This window comes from Carettochelys insculpta, chromosome 1 (assembly GCF_033958435.1).
Source record: "Carettochelys insculpta isolate YL-2023 chromosome 1, ASM3395843v1, whole genome shotgun sequence".
NCBI classification, from domain to species: Eukaryota; Metazoa; Chordata; order Testudines; family Carettochelyidae; genus Carettochelys; species Carettochelys insculpta.
Genome location: NC_134137.1, coordinates 47,245,545 through 47,264,643, shown reverse-complemented (window position 1 = coordinate 47,264,643; position 19,099 = coordinate 47,245,545). Strand labels below are relative to the sequence as shown.

Here is a 19,099-nt window from a genome sequence, read left to right as displayed (position 1 = left end):
AGACAGTTATCTATGAAAGCAAAATTCTGTACCTTTATACAATACCTGCAGTAACCTTGACTGTGAATTGTCTTTGAAGCTAGCTGGCGTACTTCTTACAATAAGTGTTTAAATTGTACATCTTTTTAGAAGTACTTTGATACTTGCATATTCCTTTTCATAGATAAATTTCTTTATTTCTACTACAAAAGATTATAAATTGTAATTTTATGGTGTCATTCTTTGTCCCATTTGTTCTGATGAAGTATGTTTGTTTAAACTTAAATATGTTTTGTATATAGCTAATATTCAGGTGTCGGCCAGAGCCGGGCACATTGTAGGCAGTGTAGCAGGGTCAGACCAGAGGGCTAGATTAGAAAGGGAAAGAGGCAGCTCTAAACAAAGCAGCAATTGCCTTAATAATTGGAAGATGATTACTTCTGGGTAAGGAGGAGCAGTTAACCCATAGAAGCAGTGGAGAAGGAGTTTCTATAGTTCTGTTAGGGCCAGCGGATCTTACTTCAGGCTTACGCAGGACCTTTAAAAGCTTTCCCTTCCAGGTGGGGGAGGAGAGAGTAAAAAAGGAGGTTGGAGAGAGGTGAGGAGATGATAACAGATAATAAGAGTCAAAGGGTGGGTAAGGAGAATACTAGGATTACCAGAGACAGGTGGGGGGGTGAGGAGCTCCCACAAGGAGTGTTTGGACTGCTTTCCCCTGGTAATTTCAGAGCTCAGCTGGTGGCTGGGAAGGACTGTTTACTCAGCCAAGGCAGAACAGGGAGTGCCTCCCCAATGTCCTTCTACCTGAGGCACAGACTTGGGCAAGAGCAAGCAGAATCCATACCTCCGTACCCAAATCTTCTGCAGACTGTGGACCAAACAGAGGTCCCGGTCCCAGGAGTGGAACTGTCCTTGCACAGGAGTTACTATGCAAGCTTCTACAAGGAGTTGTGCCTGAAACAAAGCTGCTGTGTCTGTATCTGACCAGATGAAAATTCTCAGCGTTTCTTTTTCTTTCTTTCATGCTCTGACCACAGGAGCTAAAAAAATTGGAAAAATCAAATCTATGGGAAGCTGCTGACACCCTCTCAGTTAAAATATCTGATTTTTTAATTTTTTGTGAAAAGTGTTTGTTGCTAGATTCTCTTGTTGCCTGTATTTCTGAGAAGAGAACTCCATTGTGGCCATATGGAGGTAGCTAAATGCATGGTTACATGCTGCCTCCTCAAATGAATCTGGAGCCAGTATGCTGAGTACTCATAGAAAATAAGCTGACAATTACACTTGTTTGAGTGTGGGTAGCCAAGGAAGAATAGATTGGATAGAATTATATGCCTCACTTTTAGTCCTTTGCTTACCCAGGATAAAAAGTAAATTGGTGTAGCATGGCTTATGATTATGACATTTACATTAGATTTTCTGATTTCTGCAGAAAATACATTTGCATCACAATTCATTACTCTTGTAAAATGGTCATGACTCTCAATTGTTCAAAATGGCCCTTAGCTTTCTCCTATACAATCTCATACCTTACAAGTGAGAGGAGGATTGTTTATTTATATAAAAACAGGTTGGCAAAGCATTACCAAATGACTGGAGAGTCGGCAATCTTTTGATAATCTGTTTCAGGTCAAACTGGGTAGTGAAATTCACTAGATGAATATGCTGGGATATTACATTCAGATAAAAATTATTAGGAATTTGTCTACTATTTAGAAAGCAAACTGAGGCATATAGCTTGCGAAAACATGCAAGTAGAAAGGAAGGCTTATAAACAGGCATTTATTTGTACGTTCAAACAGCCTGTGCCAGTTTGACTCATACTAGCAGAGGAAGGTGCAAACTGCACATCCCTGTGTCAACCTAGTTTCCTGCACTAGTACAAATGAATTCACTCTTGGGCCTCAATTTCACCTATTGTGTCAGACTGGCCATGAAGGAGGGACCCAACTTTCTGATCCAGGCTTAGAGGACGAGAAACAACTGAAATCAGTGGAAGGCAACTGTGGTTCTCAAAAAACTGACGAGGTAGCCTATACTATTATAAGAGGAGAGGTGTCTGTCCGTCTGTCTGTCCCACCCTGGCTAGGTCCCCAGGGCTGGAGCTGCTGGCAGAGCTCTGGGTCCCAGCTAGTTTCCAGATCCAGGGCTGCTGGGGGTCTCCTTGCCCATGGCTGGGGCTGCTGGGGTTCCCAGTTCCAGTCCCCATGGCTGGAGCTGCCACCAGGGCTTTGTGCCCTGGCTGGCTGCCAACCACAGGACTGCTGGGTTCCCCTGACCCCACCCAGGTCCCCAGGGCTGGACCTGCTGGTGGAGCTCTGCACCCCTGGCTCCCAGCCCTGAGGCTGCCGGGGTTCCCCTGGCCCTGGCCAGGTCCCCAGGGCGGGAGCTGCTAGTGCAGCTCCATGTCCTGATGGGCTTCCAGCCCTGGGGCTGCTAGGGTGGCCCTGGCTGATACTCAGGGCTGGGGCTGTCAGACTTCCTCTGGCCAGATCCGGAGGGCTGGGGCTCCCTGTGAGCTCCCAGCTTGGTATCCTCATAAGGGGATGGCCCCTGTTAGTTGTGAAAAAGCAAGAGATTGTGTTCCTAAAAACTGATTCATTAACTGGAATCTAAAAGCGATGGAACAGAAACTGCAACTTTCACGAGACGACCATACATAGCTTACCTATAATGTGAAGTTATGTGGAAGATACATAGCAGCTATAATTGGAAATAGCCTTTCACTACAATTTAGAAGCAAAGCATTAGAGAATGTTGTACTACAACACAAAAACATACAGCTCTTGAGGCTTTCTTTTGTGTACTGTGATACACGTAAAAACAAAAAGCAGTCAAGTAGTACTTTAAAGACTAGCAAAATAGTTTATTAGGTGAGCTTTCGTGGGAGAGACCCAGTTCTTCAGACCAGAAGTGGGTCTGTCCCGCGAAAGCTCACCTAATAAACTATTTTGCTAGTCTTTAAAGTGCTACTTGACTGCTTTTTGTTTTGATAGTGTATAGACTAGCACAGCTTCCTCTCTGTTACTATGTGATATAGGTAGTTGTTCTTGGAAAAGAAGATGTGCACTTATAAAGGTCAGACTAAACACAATCAGATTCACACAGTTTTTCTATTTCACAAACAGTGTAAATCCAGGCAATAAAATGTTCCAAAGAGAAGGCTGCAACAGCACAGAGCAGCTGAAACTCATTTTGTGCTGCTGAAGCCAATTTAAAGTCAGTGATTCTGACCAAGGTAGCTGTGGGCTATGACGATTCAACACCTCTTTCTAATGGCTCTGTTATGGAGTTGCTGGTGGTAATTAAATCTGCTACACCTCGCTGGCAGAAAATGTGATGGAATGTAGTGTTTAATGAAAATGGTGGAGCTTCTCTATTTTTATACTGGTGTAAGTGAGCTCACATGGACCAGCCAGTTCAAACAAGTTGCCAAAGGCCATACAAATTGATGCCAGAACAGAGATTGAAACTCAAAAGTACTTGGCTTCTGGTTCTATGCCTGACCCATTTGACAATGCTGCTTCTGTCATCTCTTTATTCAGTGTTTTCCTCGCTACTTCTCCCTGCCTTGCTGGGGGAGGACGGGGAGACATAGCCAGGAAACTGACCAGCCCTGATGAGCTGGTCAGTTTCCTGGGTCCTGCAAGCAGTGGGGAGCTGGGCACCAAGCTGCAACCGGGTTCCTGGCTCCCCACCTGACTTGCATGAAAAGTTGAATTATGTGGGGGTTGCAGGAACGCAACCTCTGTGTAACTCAGGGTTTTACTGTACATGTTTTAGAGCGTGCTGCAGTGGGTGCCATTTGTGCAAGTAAAACCATCATACTTCACACCACAACATGGAATCACTCTGTCTCATATACGAGTAGCACAGTATCATTCAATGTATGATTTGCAGTTCAACCCTTTTTTTTGCTTTGGCGGAAATGTTATTAAATAAAAATTTGTGATTTTCTCCCTTCTGTACCATGGTGCATGGAGATGTGGCTCATCCTGGGATATTGACTATGCCATAATTTGAAGTTTCCACTTTGTTGAGGTCAGGAAAAGTTGCAGCCAAGGTTCCACAAGAATTTACCTGATAGAGACTTTTCACTGAATGCTCCACATATGCACATCCCTCATCAACCTAGTAAAGCAGCTGACTTGGCTAGCACACCCCATTCTTTTAACTGTACTGCTCCTTATTGCTATTCTCTATGAGGACACACCACTGTGGACTTTTTCCACAAGGATCCTTCTGACCTAGTTCCTGTCAGACATCAACATAAATCAGTAATGATTCTGTGATCCATTGTCCTTATGAACTGTACAAATCACAAATTGTGTTAACACAGTCATCCCTCGGTAAACTAGTACTTTACTTACGAGTACTCGTTAAAACGAGGGACACATATACCTACCTTTGTTCACTAGACGAGTGAACTGCCCTCCACTGTTACGAGCCTTATCCCCCCTCACCCTGCAGACCCAACCCACCGTAGCCTGAACCCCCCGCTGGTCCCGCAGATGCAACCCACAGCAGCCTGAACCCCCCCACTGTCTCTGTGGTCCCAAGTGGCCACAACCATAACACCCCACTGGCTCCGTGGCCCCAACCTGCCACAGCCTTAACACCCTGCAGGCCCTGAGGCCATTGCCGCTGCAACCTTAACACCCCACCCGCTCCACGGCCCTAACCTGCTGCAACTTTAACACCCCGCCAGCCCTGCAGACCCAACCTGCTGCAGCCTTAACTTCCCCTGCCTGCCCTGCAGCCCCAACCCACTGCAGCCTGAAACCCTGCTGGCCTCACAGACCCAACCTGCCATGGACTTAACCCCCAACCCCCACCCCACAGACTGAACCTGCAGCAGCCTGAACCCTCCTGCTCACCCCACAGGCCCAACCCACCTCAGCCTTAACACCCCACCCTCCCTGTGGGTCCAACCCACCGCAGCCTTAACCCACCTGCCTTCCCCACAGACTCAACCCGCCACCAGGTTTTCACCCTTCCTTCTCCTGCTCATGGCCCCAAACTGCCCTCAGCCCTTAGCCCTCTCCAACCCCCTGCAACCCAAAGTCCATTTACCTTTCAAAAGCAGCGCCACATGCTGCCACTCCTTCACCGAATTATGAGCCCTTGGAATGAATCAGAGACTTTTACATGTATTTTAATGGGAATTTGGTGCCCCTCTTATGAGTTTCTGCCTACGAGCAGAAAGTTGGGAACCAATTATGCTTGTATAGTGAGGGATGAGTGTACCATGTTTCTTTTTCACAAATTTCCTCCTATTCTAGACTTTGAATTTTATGGGCTGTGCTCCAAACTGAGATTTTGAATTAGCTGTTTTCAAAGATATTTTGAAGTGAATTAAATCTATAGCCAAGTATATCTTGTGAAGTGGGGAAGGGAAGTGTTATCAATTGAGTCTCTGGTATCTGGCACAATGAGCTGTTAGCATAACTACTAAGATTTCAGTGTCTACCTGGTCTTCAAGCAAAATTAACTAATTGAACATCTAAACATTAGCACCCATGCCTGTAACTTCACATCCACAATTAATTGCAGGCATCTGCAAAATTGAAGACTGGTTTAAAAGCCAATTTTGGGGATTATCTCTTTTCTTTAACAGAATTTCTGTGATGCATTGGGAGGATGTTTAGGATCTATCTGCATTGGCTGAACAGCTTCCATAGCAAGTGGCTGTGGTAAAGACAGCAATCCTTCCATTACTATTTTGTCCCAGCCAGCACTTAAGAAGAACTTATAACAGGGATGGGGAATATTTTTTTGGTTGGGGCCACACAAGTGAAGAAGAAAAAAAAAGTGTTTTGTGGAGATTTTTATCTCTTCTCTACCATGGGAAACACTGCCAGAATCACTTCTTAATGTTCATCAGGATTGTAATTTGATCCACACCACCACTTGATCCCATCTGGACATGCAAAACTAAATGGCTTTGGAATTTTGAAAATTTGACAGTGTAGATCTGCTTTTACTGGCCAGGATTTAACTTGCTGTTCAGCTAAATTGGCTTTTGAGTGAATCAATTATATCTAAACTGCATTTAGGCCCATTGTAGTGTCTCATTTCCTAGATTAGCTACAGTTGTCCTGAATGTTAGTCTGTTCTTTTGTTTTGCATGAGAACTTCTGCGCTAATAGGAGGAACACATGGATTCCATGGCACATCTGGTTTTTCCTTTATACTAAGGGGTATAGATTGCTCACACCTATTAACACATCAAAACAATAGATTTGGTTTGAGAATTGTAAAACATATCTCTTTCTCAGCACTCAGGTCACGTACAGTGATGGGCAAAAAGTCAAAAAATAAGTCAAACTGTTTTCCCAGATGAACATAATAGAGGAAAACCCACATTAAACTGAGTTCTGAGAAAGTGTGTTACCCTCTGATTATGGGGAGACGGTCTTTCAGTAGTTAAGGTTGTCATTAGCTTTCCATTCTAAGGCTGTTTTTTGATATTTCCACTCCTCAAGATAGTCAAAACTAAACCAATCATTCTGAAAATTCTCATGTTATTTTCTTCTGCAGGTATTTTTGCAAGAGTCTATACCTTGGCCCTGCCCTTCCCCTGGCTTTTCCTTGGCTTGACCTCAAAGTGTTCCTGTACCACAGTGCTCAGCAAGCTCCTGAAGAGCTGAGCTTTCCATTGCAAACAAGGTGCACAACCTCCATGTGACCTCCTAAGACCTTATCTCCCTCTGCAGGAGACTTGTTCCAATTTCACATTCTTTGGAGTTCTCCAGGTTAATGAGAGATGGGGCAAGATTTTGCTTGATTTGTATAAATGGTTGTAACTAGTTAAGTAGCACCTAAGATGCTCCAAAGTGTAGCTGTATTAGTCTGTAACTTCACAAACAACAAGCAGCCCTGTATCACCTTTGCACTTCCACAGGTGGATTTGGAGTGGAAATACAGAATTTATTTATAAAGTTAACACCTTTAACATTGGCCTGAATAGCAATCTTATTTGGCATATGTATTACAAGGGTAATTTCCCCACCTTTGACATTTGCAGGAATGAGACACATTCAGGTTAATTTGCTTCATCAACTGGTCCTACTAGAGACAGGTAACATCCTTTTCCTCCACATACCCCTGCTCCCTCCTATCTAATCCCTGGATTCTGTATTTCCACTCCAAATCCACCTGATGAAGTGGGTTTTGCCCACAAACCCTCATTACCCAAGATTGTGTAATTTTTCTGTTGGAATCTATACTAGACAATTATTGATACATTTGTTTAGACAAAAAAGAAAACAAATAGCTTTCCCCATTCCCTAAAAAAACTCCAAAAAACCAAAAAACAAGCTGAACCCATGCATTGAAAGACCTGGAAAAGAATATGTGCCAGATTCTTTTACAAAGACATTACATTGGGACTGTAATTACCAAAATAACTCTGTTTTACATTCCCTTGGTTTTCATGTACCAGTTAACTGAATAAATTCTTAAATAATTCAAAACATCAAGCCCAAACAACCCGGCCTACATGATTTGTACTTTCACAATGAGCATATTTACATACTGCAGTGCAGCTGCTTTTTTTTTCTGGTTAGCTTTGCAGCTAATGGGTTTCCAAAATGCCAGTTGGAGACAAGTATGTATAACTATACTTAAGAAAAGACTTACTAGCTGAGAGCCCAATCAGAAACAGAGAAAAGAATTGGCATAGAGGTGGAACAGTAAATGCAATCAATATTTTAAGAAGGAATTCACACAAACATTGTCCACTTCTGTTACGATGAACCCCACTTACCAAGGATGTGTGAGTTTGCAGTGAGGGAATCGGGAGAGTGAGAGACTGGGGAATCCATTCATTTGTTCTCCCACCTTAAACCAAAATACATTTTTACAAAATAAGAGGGAGAAAAAGAAAATCCCTCGGCAAACCAATGTAGGAAGATGGAAAAGCCTAAAAATCACTTCTTATATACTGCATGCTTCATTTTTATGCGCATAGTCAGTGATTCAAGATAATCTATTTGGCAGTAGATGAGTTGCATCAAGGAGGCAGTATTCAATAGTAAATTATTTACCTCAGGCTACAGTGAGTGGCTACCTAATCACCTGCTCTGCCTGCAATCTAGTGTATTCCAAGGGCAAAAAATTCTTCAAAAGTATTCTGTTCAACCTTTTCGGTTTGGTAACTGAATTTTAACAGGTGGCTCTGAGGCTTCTCAAGAGCTTTTTCCAACACATAATGAGATAGAGGGAGAAAGTGAAAACCTATTTCTTGCACACTATATGTACGGCAGCATGTGTGTGTATGACATATCCTAGTTTCTGGGTTTTTTTGTTTTTTTTTAATAAGGAGGGAGAGAAGGGCATAGCTCTGTTTCTGTGCTTCACATACTTACAAATACTGTAATGCTCAGGGTAGTTTATAATTAGAAACATGACTCACTTAGAGCTAGGAATTGCGGCTCTATCCTCAGAGGAAATGACTTTTTCATACCCTTCACTTTAGTTCCTCTCCATATTAATACCACTGTTCTTCTCTCTCATTTATTTTTCTTCTTTCAGGACCCCAGTGCAAATATTTAGAAGTGGCTGCCGGCTGGTTAAAAAGCTAAGACAGTGCAGAATTTGGCTCCAATGCTGTCTTGGCTTCCTGTGAAAAGAAGGAAGAGGAAAATGGAAACATCTTTCACATTCTGACTCTCTCTCCACAAAATGGGCAAAAATCAGTTAAAGAAGAAAATGGTGTGAATTCAGTTAAGGTTACAGAAGGAAACCACAACCTGTATGCTTGCCAAGTAGCATTATTGATAATCTGTTACTGAAAATGAGAAAAGCAAGCACTTTGAACAGCTGGGAGCAAGAGGTTTGACAAGGAATCTGGATAAAGAGCAGCCAGTAGAAAGCACAGCCACACTTTGGAGATAATTGATAGAGTGAACAGTGAGTGGGATTTTACAAGATTGGGCTTTCTTTTAAAGAGAAAGAGACAGCGATACTCGAACAGCGAAGATAAAAACAATTTGTTTAATTTACAAATTCAGTGTCTGCTTCGTGTTCTTAGCGGAAAAAGATCACTCAGAAAAAGAGAATGGAGACCAAGGATAAGATCAGGTAAATGAGTTAACTGTTGTGATAAACTTTGATTAGAATAAGCTGAATTTCAAAGGTGCTGATTTTGCTCATATTCTCATTAGCTCCAGTGGGAACAAGTTTGCCTGAAATGGACTTGCAGTCTATCAAAAGATGCAGTTCATAAATGTGAAATGAAGTGTTTATTGTGATCCCTTTATTCACATTCAGGTCCAGTAATGAGACAGATGTAAAGGGGGCAGTTGCCCGGGCACAGCCTTTTAAATGGGCCTTCAGCGCCAGCCACTGAAATAGTAGTGGTTGTGGCTGGAGTACCGTGTCTCTTTTAACTGCTGGAGCAGTGCTGTGCAGTGCTCTGCGGGCTGCTCTGAAGGGGAGTCTAGGGGGGCAGGGCTGACTGCCGTAAGCCCTGCCCCTGCTGTCCTTGGCAGGGGCAAGGAGCCAAGCCCCACTTCAACCTTGCCCCTTGGCTCACGGTGCCTGTTGGCTCAACTATTCACATTGGTTAGTGGTTACACATGTGAGCACTTCCACTGAAATTATTGGCAGTTACTGTGAGTAACTGCTTAGCAGTATAAGTAATAGAGTCACAATCTGACCTTAAGTTCTCAAGTTACTTGAGGAATCAACATTTAGCTTAATCACTTAGAGAAATATATTTGAAAGTACAGAAGATGAGAATAATTTTGCTGCTTCATTTACTGCACCTGCCACAGTTGAATTCAATACTCTATGTTCACGGTCAAAATTGATAACATGGCTACCAGCTAAAGCATAGCTTCCCTCCAGATACATCATCTAAGCAAGGCCTTTGAGACCACAGCTGTTAATTTAATATTCACTTGGACTGTGAAATGGTATTTGAAATGCTCTTGCTATCCGTGGGTAGAATTCACCCTGTAGTAGTAAGCCCCTGTAAAGGCCTCTGTCCCTCTGTTCTGGTGGACCTCCTTGGTTTATCTGCAGTGTGATTCAGGATCTGTAAAGCAGCCTCTGCACATTCTAGCTACTTTAGCAATGAAATCTGAACTGACATGGTATATGTCACTGCAGAACAGGGTTGCCAACACTCCAGAATTGTACTGGAGACACCAGGAATTCAGGATTATGTAATGAGATAAAATCTCCAGGAACACATTCAAGCACAATTAACAGCCCTAATCCCCAGCCTTTGACAAGGATTGACATAGAACCTCACCTCCCTGGCTCTGATCAGCTTCTCTAGGGCAGGATTTAACCTTCAATATGACTGTGAGAGAGGGAGAGATATACAAGTGGCCATATGTAGGTAATTTTAAAAATCAACAAGTTTCCTACCAGATGAGATGTGTTTTCTCCATCCTAGATCCTAGAAAGGGTGGTGGTCTGGTGGCCTTTTTTCCTTGATTTCTGCAGGCTGGTGAAGCTCTCTACTATCTCCTACCTCCAATTACTGTTTTAAGTAGAATGTGTGGTGGAAAGAACAAAAGAAAATGGATACCAGAGTTTAAACATTTATGAATCCAGAAAAAAAGAAAAACAAGAAGAAAGCAATTTTTATCATTGACTTTAAGATGAAAAAATGTATGTCAGATGTCACTCGGTTGTCTGAATGTTGTGAATTCTGCGGTTTGGCTGTGGAACAGGAATTATTTGTGCACGTGCTGGCTGATTACACAAAGAAAAGAACATTTGAGACATTACAGATGTCCTGGATCATAGCATAAGCACATATTTTGATTCAGTGTTGAACGGTATTGATTTTAGTCCCCTTTCTCTAGTTCACCGGCTTGAAGCCACTACAGAGAAAAGAGGTCAACTCTTTTTCATAGAGGATTTAATTTCCCTTGGATAAGGCTTTTTACATGATGGGTGTGACCTAACTGCAGTGTCTCCATGGTTTACTTCAGCTTGGGGAGCAGGTTTCATACGAAAAATGACTTTTTCATGCAAAAGAGCACTTTTTGTTTTTGCACACAGTGACTCAGTCTGTATTGCTAGAGAGCATATGTCATGCATCAAATATTATGTTATCAATAATTTTTAATTCTATATCTTAACCTGAAGTAGATAGTGAACACTAATAAATTACTAAATCAGGGATGTTGTACCTACTAAGATGATGAAGAAACAGTAATACCAACTATACAGGTTGCAACTCTCTAATCCGCTACTCTCTTGTCTGGCAACATCTGTGGTCCTGAATGATCACAGTGTTGCCAGATGAGAGAGTAGCTGGCAGGTGCAGGAGCCCCAGTAGGACTGGGAGCTACAGCCCCTGCCTGTCTTGCGGCTGCATGGGGCTGGGAGCTCCCCATCAGTGGGGGCCAGGAGTTGGAGCCCCCACCTGTCCCATGGCAGCAGCGGCTGAGATGTTGCTGCAGGGTGGAGCTGGAGCCCCTGCTTACAATGTGTCAGCATGGGGCCTGGAGCCTGAGTAGACACTTGTCTTACAGCAGCCGGGGTGGGATGTTGGGATGGGGCTTAGAACTGGAGCCCTCCAGCAGCATAGGGCCATGAGCTGGAGCCCCCACCTAGCCCACAGCAGCAGGAACTGCAAGGCTGCCATGGGCGGGAGTTGGAGTTGCCACTTGTCCTGTGGGAGGCGAGGGGTGGGAGCACAGGGGCTGGCTGGAATCCTGTGGCAGCCCCTGGAAGTCTGGACGTGGACCAGAGCGCCAGGGGAGGGAAGTTGGAGGTTGGTGCTCCAGCAGTCCCTGAGCACAGCCCTGCACTTTTCCTTTTCTGACAAATTCTCTTGTTCAGGACCTGTCAGGTCCCAAGCATGCCGGATAAGGGAGGTGTAACCTGTATAACAAATGCCATTCTTTCTGCTCCTTACAGGTTCTGTGTAGTTTATATTTTATGAAAATTTATGTTTAAAAAGAGCTTCCTTTGTCTATTTTTGCATTTTTCAGGATTCTCACTGGAGTCTTGCCTTTTTTTATTCTAGTATTAAGCAATTTTAATGGCTAAAAAATAAAATAAAAAAAATGAATCTTAAAGATTTTGGAACAGTATTTTACCAGGCCTTCTACTTAGGTAATTTATGGATTAATAGAGCAGCAACTGACATTATCTATATGTTTATAATTACAAGTATGTATCAGCTTTTAAAATGTGTGTTCCTGAAGGCAGACATCGAATGCCCCAATCCTGCACTGCTCCGGAGAAACTGACCCCATGCAGCAGTACAGCCTCTGGTGACACTGGGACTTTGCATGGGAATAGGAATTTCCCAATGCAGAGCACTCTGAAGGATCAGGACCTATAGCTGTTATTAAATGTCTAAATCAACACTTAGGCAACTAAAAGTTTCAGATGTACTCAGTGGAAAGAAGGGGTAGTTTCGTGGGTAACACATTGGAGTGGACTCAGAAAAGTCTGGGTTAAATTTCTGGTTCTGTCATAGACTTTCTTTGTGACTTTAGTCAGGTCTGATCTGATTGTGCCCTATTCTCAGTCTCTGTTGAGTGCTCTCTGCTATTCATGGCATAGGTGCCCATAATATGCCAGCCAAAAGGAGCAAGCAGATATGTGTACAGCAAAGGTTTCAAATCCATGCCTCTTGAAGCAAGTTGATGAAAATCAGTGTGGGAAATAGAAAAGGTGTGATGAGGAGATCTGATATTTACATGCTGGGACAAGCAGGGAACTTATTTCTTCCTAGTGCTATTGTTATCAAGGGGATATTGGTGTCCACTGTTATTTTGGGAGACGCTCCCTTCCCATTTCTGTCATGGGTCATGAAATCATACTCTGACGTCAAAGGCCCTGTCAAAGGAAGTTTCATTTACGTGCTTCGGAGTTGTAGGACGATGGTGGAGTACAAATTCACAAGCTGAAGGCAAGTTGGCACTTGCCTAAAAAACTGTTTGGATGTTAGTGTGGCTGACTGCATACACATTACCATAGCCTGTTGCACTCTGCAAGGCTAGAGACAAGTATGTTTGCATGATGTGGATTCAAGGTACTACTGGTTTGCAGGCCTAGTATCAGGAACCAGAAAGTGCACTGATCACTTTGGCTGGGTCCAGGCAGGCAAGGGAAATAAGCATAGTTTGCCTTGTCCAGGAATCTAACTAGAGTTCCAACTTCCTAAAAAATTTTAAAGCGTGATTTGCCAGGAGTGGAGTGAAATTAGAGAGGACATTAACAGGATGCTGAACTATGATGTAGAGGCTTGAGAGCATCAGTATGGATTCTCCTCTGCTGTCCCCCACCACAGACTGTGACGAGGTAGTGTCCTGTAAATGGAGAGATTTTAAAAGATCTAAAGAGACTTCATCATTTTGTACAAGTCCAAGGAACTTACATCTGTCCTAGTAACAGAGAGGAAACTGTGCTAGTCTGTATAGTATCAAAACAGAAAAGCAGTATGGTAGCACTTTAAAGAGTAACAAAATAGTTTATTAGGTGAGCTTTTGTGGGACAGACCCACTTCTTCAGACCATAGCCATACCAGAACAGACTCAATATTTCAGCACAGAGAACCAAAAACAGTAATGAAGGTGGACAAATCAGAAGAAAAATTATCAAGGTGAGCAAATCAGAGATTAGAGGGGCAGAAGGGACGGGGGAGTCAAGAATTAGATTAAGCCAAGTATGCAAACGAGAGTTTGGCAGCCTCTTTTCAAGAGTGTTGTGAACATTCCTCTTCAGTAACATGCAAACCCTTAAGTCATTAACAGAATGGGCCACCCATTAAAATGCTGGCTAACAGGTCTGTGAATCAGGAGTGTTTTTATGTCTGTTTTGTGCCTATTAACTCTTTGTCTAAGAGAGTTTGAAGTCTGTCCAATATACAAAGCATCTGGGCATTGTTGGCATAAGATGGCATATATGATGTTAGTGGAGGGACATGAGAATATTCCTGTGATTCTGTGAATAACCTGGTTAGGTCCAGTGATGGTATCTCCAGGAAAGATATGTGGACAAAGCTGGCAGTGGGCTTTATTGCAAGGAAAAGTTCCAGGACTAATGTTCCTGCGGTATAGATGGTGGCTGTTGGTGAGAATCCTCATAAGGTTGGGATGTTGTCTGTAGGAGAGAACAGGCCTGTCACGTCGGGCTTTCTGGAATGTGGCATCCTGATTAAGGACAGGTTGTAGGTCTTTAATAATTCGTTGCAGTGGTTTGAGTTGAGGGCTGTAGGTGATGACCAGTGGTGTTCTGTTCTTTGCTTTTTTGGGCCTATGTTGGAGTAGCTAGTCTCTGGGTATTCGTCTGGCCCTGTTGATTTGTTTTTTTATTTCTCCTGGTGACTAATTCAGGTTTATGAATATTTAGTAAAGATCTTGGAGAGAAAGATGATGTCTGTCTGGATCTGGGCGAGTTTTTTCATGTAGTTGATGGATCTCCATTCCAAATGGCTAAACGTAGTGCCTTGCATGTTGAATAGTAACAGAGAGGAAGCCATGCTAGTCTATATATTATCAAAACAAAAAAGCGGTCAAGTAGCACTTTAATGACTAACAAAATAGTTTATTAGGTGAGCTTTCGTGGGACAGACCCACTTCTTCAGACCATAGCTATACCAGAACAGACTCAATATTTCAGGCACAGAGAACCAAAAACAGTAATCAAGGTGGACAAATCAGAAAAAAAAATATCAAGGTGAGCAAATCAGAGAGTAGAGGGGCAGAAGGCGGGGAGGGGGATCAAGAATTAGATTAAGCCAAGTGTGCAAGCGAGCCCCTATAGTGACTCAGAAAATATTTTTTTTTCTGATTTGTCCACCTTGATTACTGTTTTTGGTTCTCTGTGCCTTAAATATTGAGTCTGTTCTGGTCTACTATGGTCTGAAGAAGTGGGTCTGTCCCACGAAAGCTCACCTAATAAATTATTTTGTTAGTCTTTAAAGTGCTACTTGACTGCTTTTTTGTTTTTATATCTGTCCTGTTTGGGAAAGTGCTCTGCTAATCAAGGTATAACTGTATCATTACATTAATGTGACCAAGTTACAAAAGAATAGAAGTTGCAAATAGCTGCACTTATTTCTGCTACATCTATAACTCTTTAATTGTTGTGCAGTTTTTTTTTATAATTGCAAAGTCAGGCTAAAAGAATCACTATTATATGTTATAATTTTTTTCTTCATTCCGCCTTCATCTTGGATCACACATGCATCTGGGAAGAAACAAGAGAAAAGCAGGTTATGGAAATGTGGTGGCTTCCATTGTGACAAGATCCCGGAGGGGGGAGTGGTAAAAAGTTGGACACCCCCCTCCTTAACTTGCTGATCTCAGAGCCCCTTATTGGTGACAAGCGCAAACCCTTACAGGTGTGGTTACCACTCAGTGCAAATGCATGTGCAGCCCCACAACCAGCTAGATTGCACAAATGCTTCCAGAGTCCCTCAGGAATCACATAGGAAAAGGCACCAGACAAATCCCCCAGCACCCAGCTTTGGCACCTCAGGAATATGCCATCTTGCATTGCTCAAGACCCTTTCTTAATCAATGAAAGTTTATTAACTGTTTCACTATTTCATCATTGGTCAGGGGATATACAGAAGCCTTTGTAGTCTCAGCAGATTTACCATACACTTCAGACTAACTGGTAAGGATAAACATAATAATTTTATTGATTACCAACATATTTTAAGTTGGTATAAGTATTAAGCAAAAAGTGAGAGTAGTTACGCAAAGAAAATAAAAGAAAAACACACATTTTAAATTCTCAACCTTATTAGATTAAGCATTATTTAGACTAAGCATTTTTTTCTTACCCTGCTGTCTACTGCAGGTTGGGTACAGTCTTTCATACACAGGCTCACCCTGTTAGCATGGGGACCTCTCTCCTCATATCCAGCATGCTCGTTGCCTTTGGCGTAGGTAGGGGAAGAAATAGGACAAACCATGTGGCCTCTATCCTCTATTTCATATTCTCATGCTATAAGGAATTTTGGGTGGGCATTGCTGAGTGACCAGGCAAGGTTGAGCAACGCCTCTGGTGTGGCCTTGTGCAGGTGAGTCATTGAATTGTAACTCCCTTGCTAGATAATGGCTGCTGATGGCTGCCTTCCACCCACCCAAGTGTTAGTTAGCTCCCGTGTTTTCTTTTGGTGAGCTAATATCTGGATGTAACTTATGGGATATTTTAGTAACCACCAAACCACACTATCTCAGAATTTCATATGCCCTAAGGTTATATATGTTCAGCTAGAACAATGGCTTTTAGCTGTGGAGGGAAATCAGAGCAGTCTTTCCCATGGTATCTTACGTGACATGCTTTATATGAATTATCACAATTATATACAAATAATGAATGGGAAGTGATATAAGGTGTTCCCCTAAGGTAAATACAACCAATTGCATGCAGCATTCTCCATAATGACAGTTATATTTTTCATAGCCTATAAATCCCTCTCTCTTAAAACTGCATTTTTCCATCATGGCAGGCAGCAGTGCATAGAGGATGAGTTTTAGCAAGTAGGCAGAAGGGGCAGAAGACACAGGTACAGGAAATTGTTGGAATGGCATAGTTTGGTGGGGACGATACAGGCGTTTAGGAAAAAATTCAAATCAATATGTGGCAAGACTGCAGTATAGACATACTTTTGAAGTATTAACAGAAAGAGTCATTTCATGGCTGTTATTATCATGGAATATGGGCCCAAACAATACTTTGTATTATAAACGTGATGTTTGTTAGCTACACTGCTTGCAGCACATGACTCTCTCCTAAAGCAATACTCCAAAGAGCAATTTATGAAATTATTTTTATCTTCCATTCTGGTGATTTGCTCTTTTCTGTAATTTGGAACATCAGACCTTTTGTACTAGCTGTTTGTTGTTGTTTGAGTTTATCTGAACAAATAAAACTCATGATTTTCAGCAATTCAATATTAGCTGTAGAGATATATTAAGTGCTCCACAGTTACGGCTGCATATCATTTCTCCACTGTGGTCCTTGAAAAAACTTAAATAAAGCTTTTTATTTGTCAGTGTATGAAAGTAGAAGGTTCTGATTTTTTACAGTCATTTGTGTCCTGTTGTTCTGCTTTTTATTTTTTATGCAGGTAGTAATAGGAAACAAGGTTCATCACCTCTCCACGAGTATTTGTAGTCTACCATCAAGGAAGTTGCTTATGCTAAAATGTAAATAGTTATTGCTACTGAGTATCAGTTATATATAACGCACTGCAAAAAACATATAGTGCAAAGGAAAAAAAAATTACTGTGGTCCATTGACCTTAAATCTTTCCATCATCATCATTAGTAGTAATAGAAGTGGTAGTAGAAAAGATAGTACGTGTAGTACTGTAATATGTCCATACTTTTAGTATTTGTCGTGGATACATACTTTTAGAAGTGCATCAACCCTCTAAGGAAGAGCAAAGCTTTCATTTTATTTTATTTGTGCCACAGTCACTTAGTGGTGGGTCAGCATCTGGATATAATGGAACTGTATGATGAGTATATGAAGATGAGCAATATTGATTGCAGATAAAATGGAGTAAGCCATAATAAATTTTTCAGCAAAAAGATTTAAATTATGTAACAAACCAGGGAAAAGCCAGATACCTTATTTGAATCAGACATTTTCACAACCCATACCCTCTCCTTTATTAGTAAAAGTAAATACATCACACGTATAATCTTTTTGATTTTTCTTTCTTTTTTCCTTTAAGCAAATGACCATTTTTGTTTGTTTGATGTTACTATAGCTGTTCATGTAAGGCATAAACTTAGATCCAAATCCTGCCTTCCACCTTAACTACAGTCAGTGGAGGCCATTGGGAATAAACAAAGAGAAATCAGCTCGTAAAAGTATCTGATCTGGCTTTGAATGATCAAAACTAATGGTTTGATTACATCTTTTCCTATCTTTTCTCTAAAAAGAGTGTGCATGTGTCATCAGAAAGTAGTAGATTTATTCTTTGGCTTCTTTAAATGAAATTGGTAAATGCGGTCCTATAGTTTGCTGCTCAGTAAAGCATAAGACAGACGTAGATTTCACTGGTTAGCAGTCAGTCATCTCTAGATAATGTAAAATGTTTGAATATTAGAATTTTTTTAAAAAATCAATTATAAATATTTGAGGAATTGACTTAGAAAACTTAGAAATGAGGTGTAAAACAAATGTATTGTGTTTAAAAAGTTTTAAGTTTGTTAGTAATGCGCTGTCTTAAATGTAAAAGTGGTTGATGAGCCTTTGTTACTTTCTAGCACTGCAGAATTTAGCAGCTGCAGCTGCCTGTCTTTTACAGCAGTGTGATTCTTGTTGAACTAGTAACCCAGCAATGTTTGCTTTATAACCCATTCACTCTTACTTTCCTCAGACTCTGTCCCATCTGTTTTTGCACATTCTTGCTTATGGGACTCACATCTTACAATACATCAGAGCCTTTCCAGTGTTCACAGTTCTTCCAGATGTCTGAATATACTTAGTCATTTTGAAATCTATGGTTTTCTAATTTCAAGGAAATGGTCATTGTGGAGATTGCATTCTTTTCATTTTGTAGCAATACTACAACATCGCAGAAGGCTCTATATATTTTGTACTCTATCAGCTTGTTTCCACATATCTTGAGTGTGTTTAATGCTTCCCAACATCTACAGCAAAATGCTGGCTCGTTTTTCATAGCCACCAAGTCTTAAAGGCAATGTTCCCATACATATTTATTTTCAAACTTAAAGGTCTATTCTACCTTGAAAAGTGAATATAAAATGTGATTGTGGATTTTTTATGTTTTATCATCTCACTATTTTTTAAGTTTAATACATTCAGTTTAGCATCACTAGGGGCTGGAGCAGTCAGCAGGGAGGCCTCTGCAACCCCTCCCCCCATGTAATTGGGTAACCAATTAAACTTAACATTTAGCCAGTTATCCAATTAGACAGGGTTTTACATACCTAACTTAGTTTACAAATAAAAAGATGTTTCCTGAAGAATTCACCCAGGGTTGTGAGAGTCAAATGAGGTTCTTTCCTTCTCATACAGTGTACAATCACTAGTGATAAAGGATCTCATGCCAAAGTTTATTTGAGTGACTCATTATCTTCATTGGGTTTGCACCATAAATGTTTCTGTTGATGGTACGCAAGGAATAGAATTCCATTCATGCCTCCGA

At 41.6% G+C, this 19,099-nt stretch overlaps 1 protein-coding gene across 3 annotated transcripts in view; it reads left to right on the top strand.

Annotated features, from left to right (window-relative positions):
- The window catches only part of SACS (sacsin molecular chaperone), a 100,141-nt gene that overhangs the window by 19,551 nt on the left and 61,491 nt on the right, over positions 1–19,099 (top strand). Inside the window, exons 2-3 of one of the 3 annotated variants that reach the window (XM_074985473.1) lie at positions 6,520–6,648; positions 8,515–9,063. In XM_074985473.1, the coding sequence (XP_074841574.1) occupies positions 9,041–9,063 (23 nt within the window). In that variant the 5' untranslated portion in view covers positions 6,520–6,648; positions 8,515–9,040. Of the gene's footprint in view, positions 1–6,519; positions 6,649–6,716; positions 6,735–8,514; positions 9,064–19,099 lie in introns of those variants that run through there. The other 2 variants (XM_074985483.1, XM_074985477.1) reach the window with 2 other exon arrangements.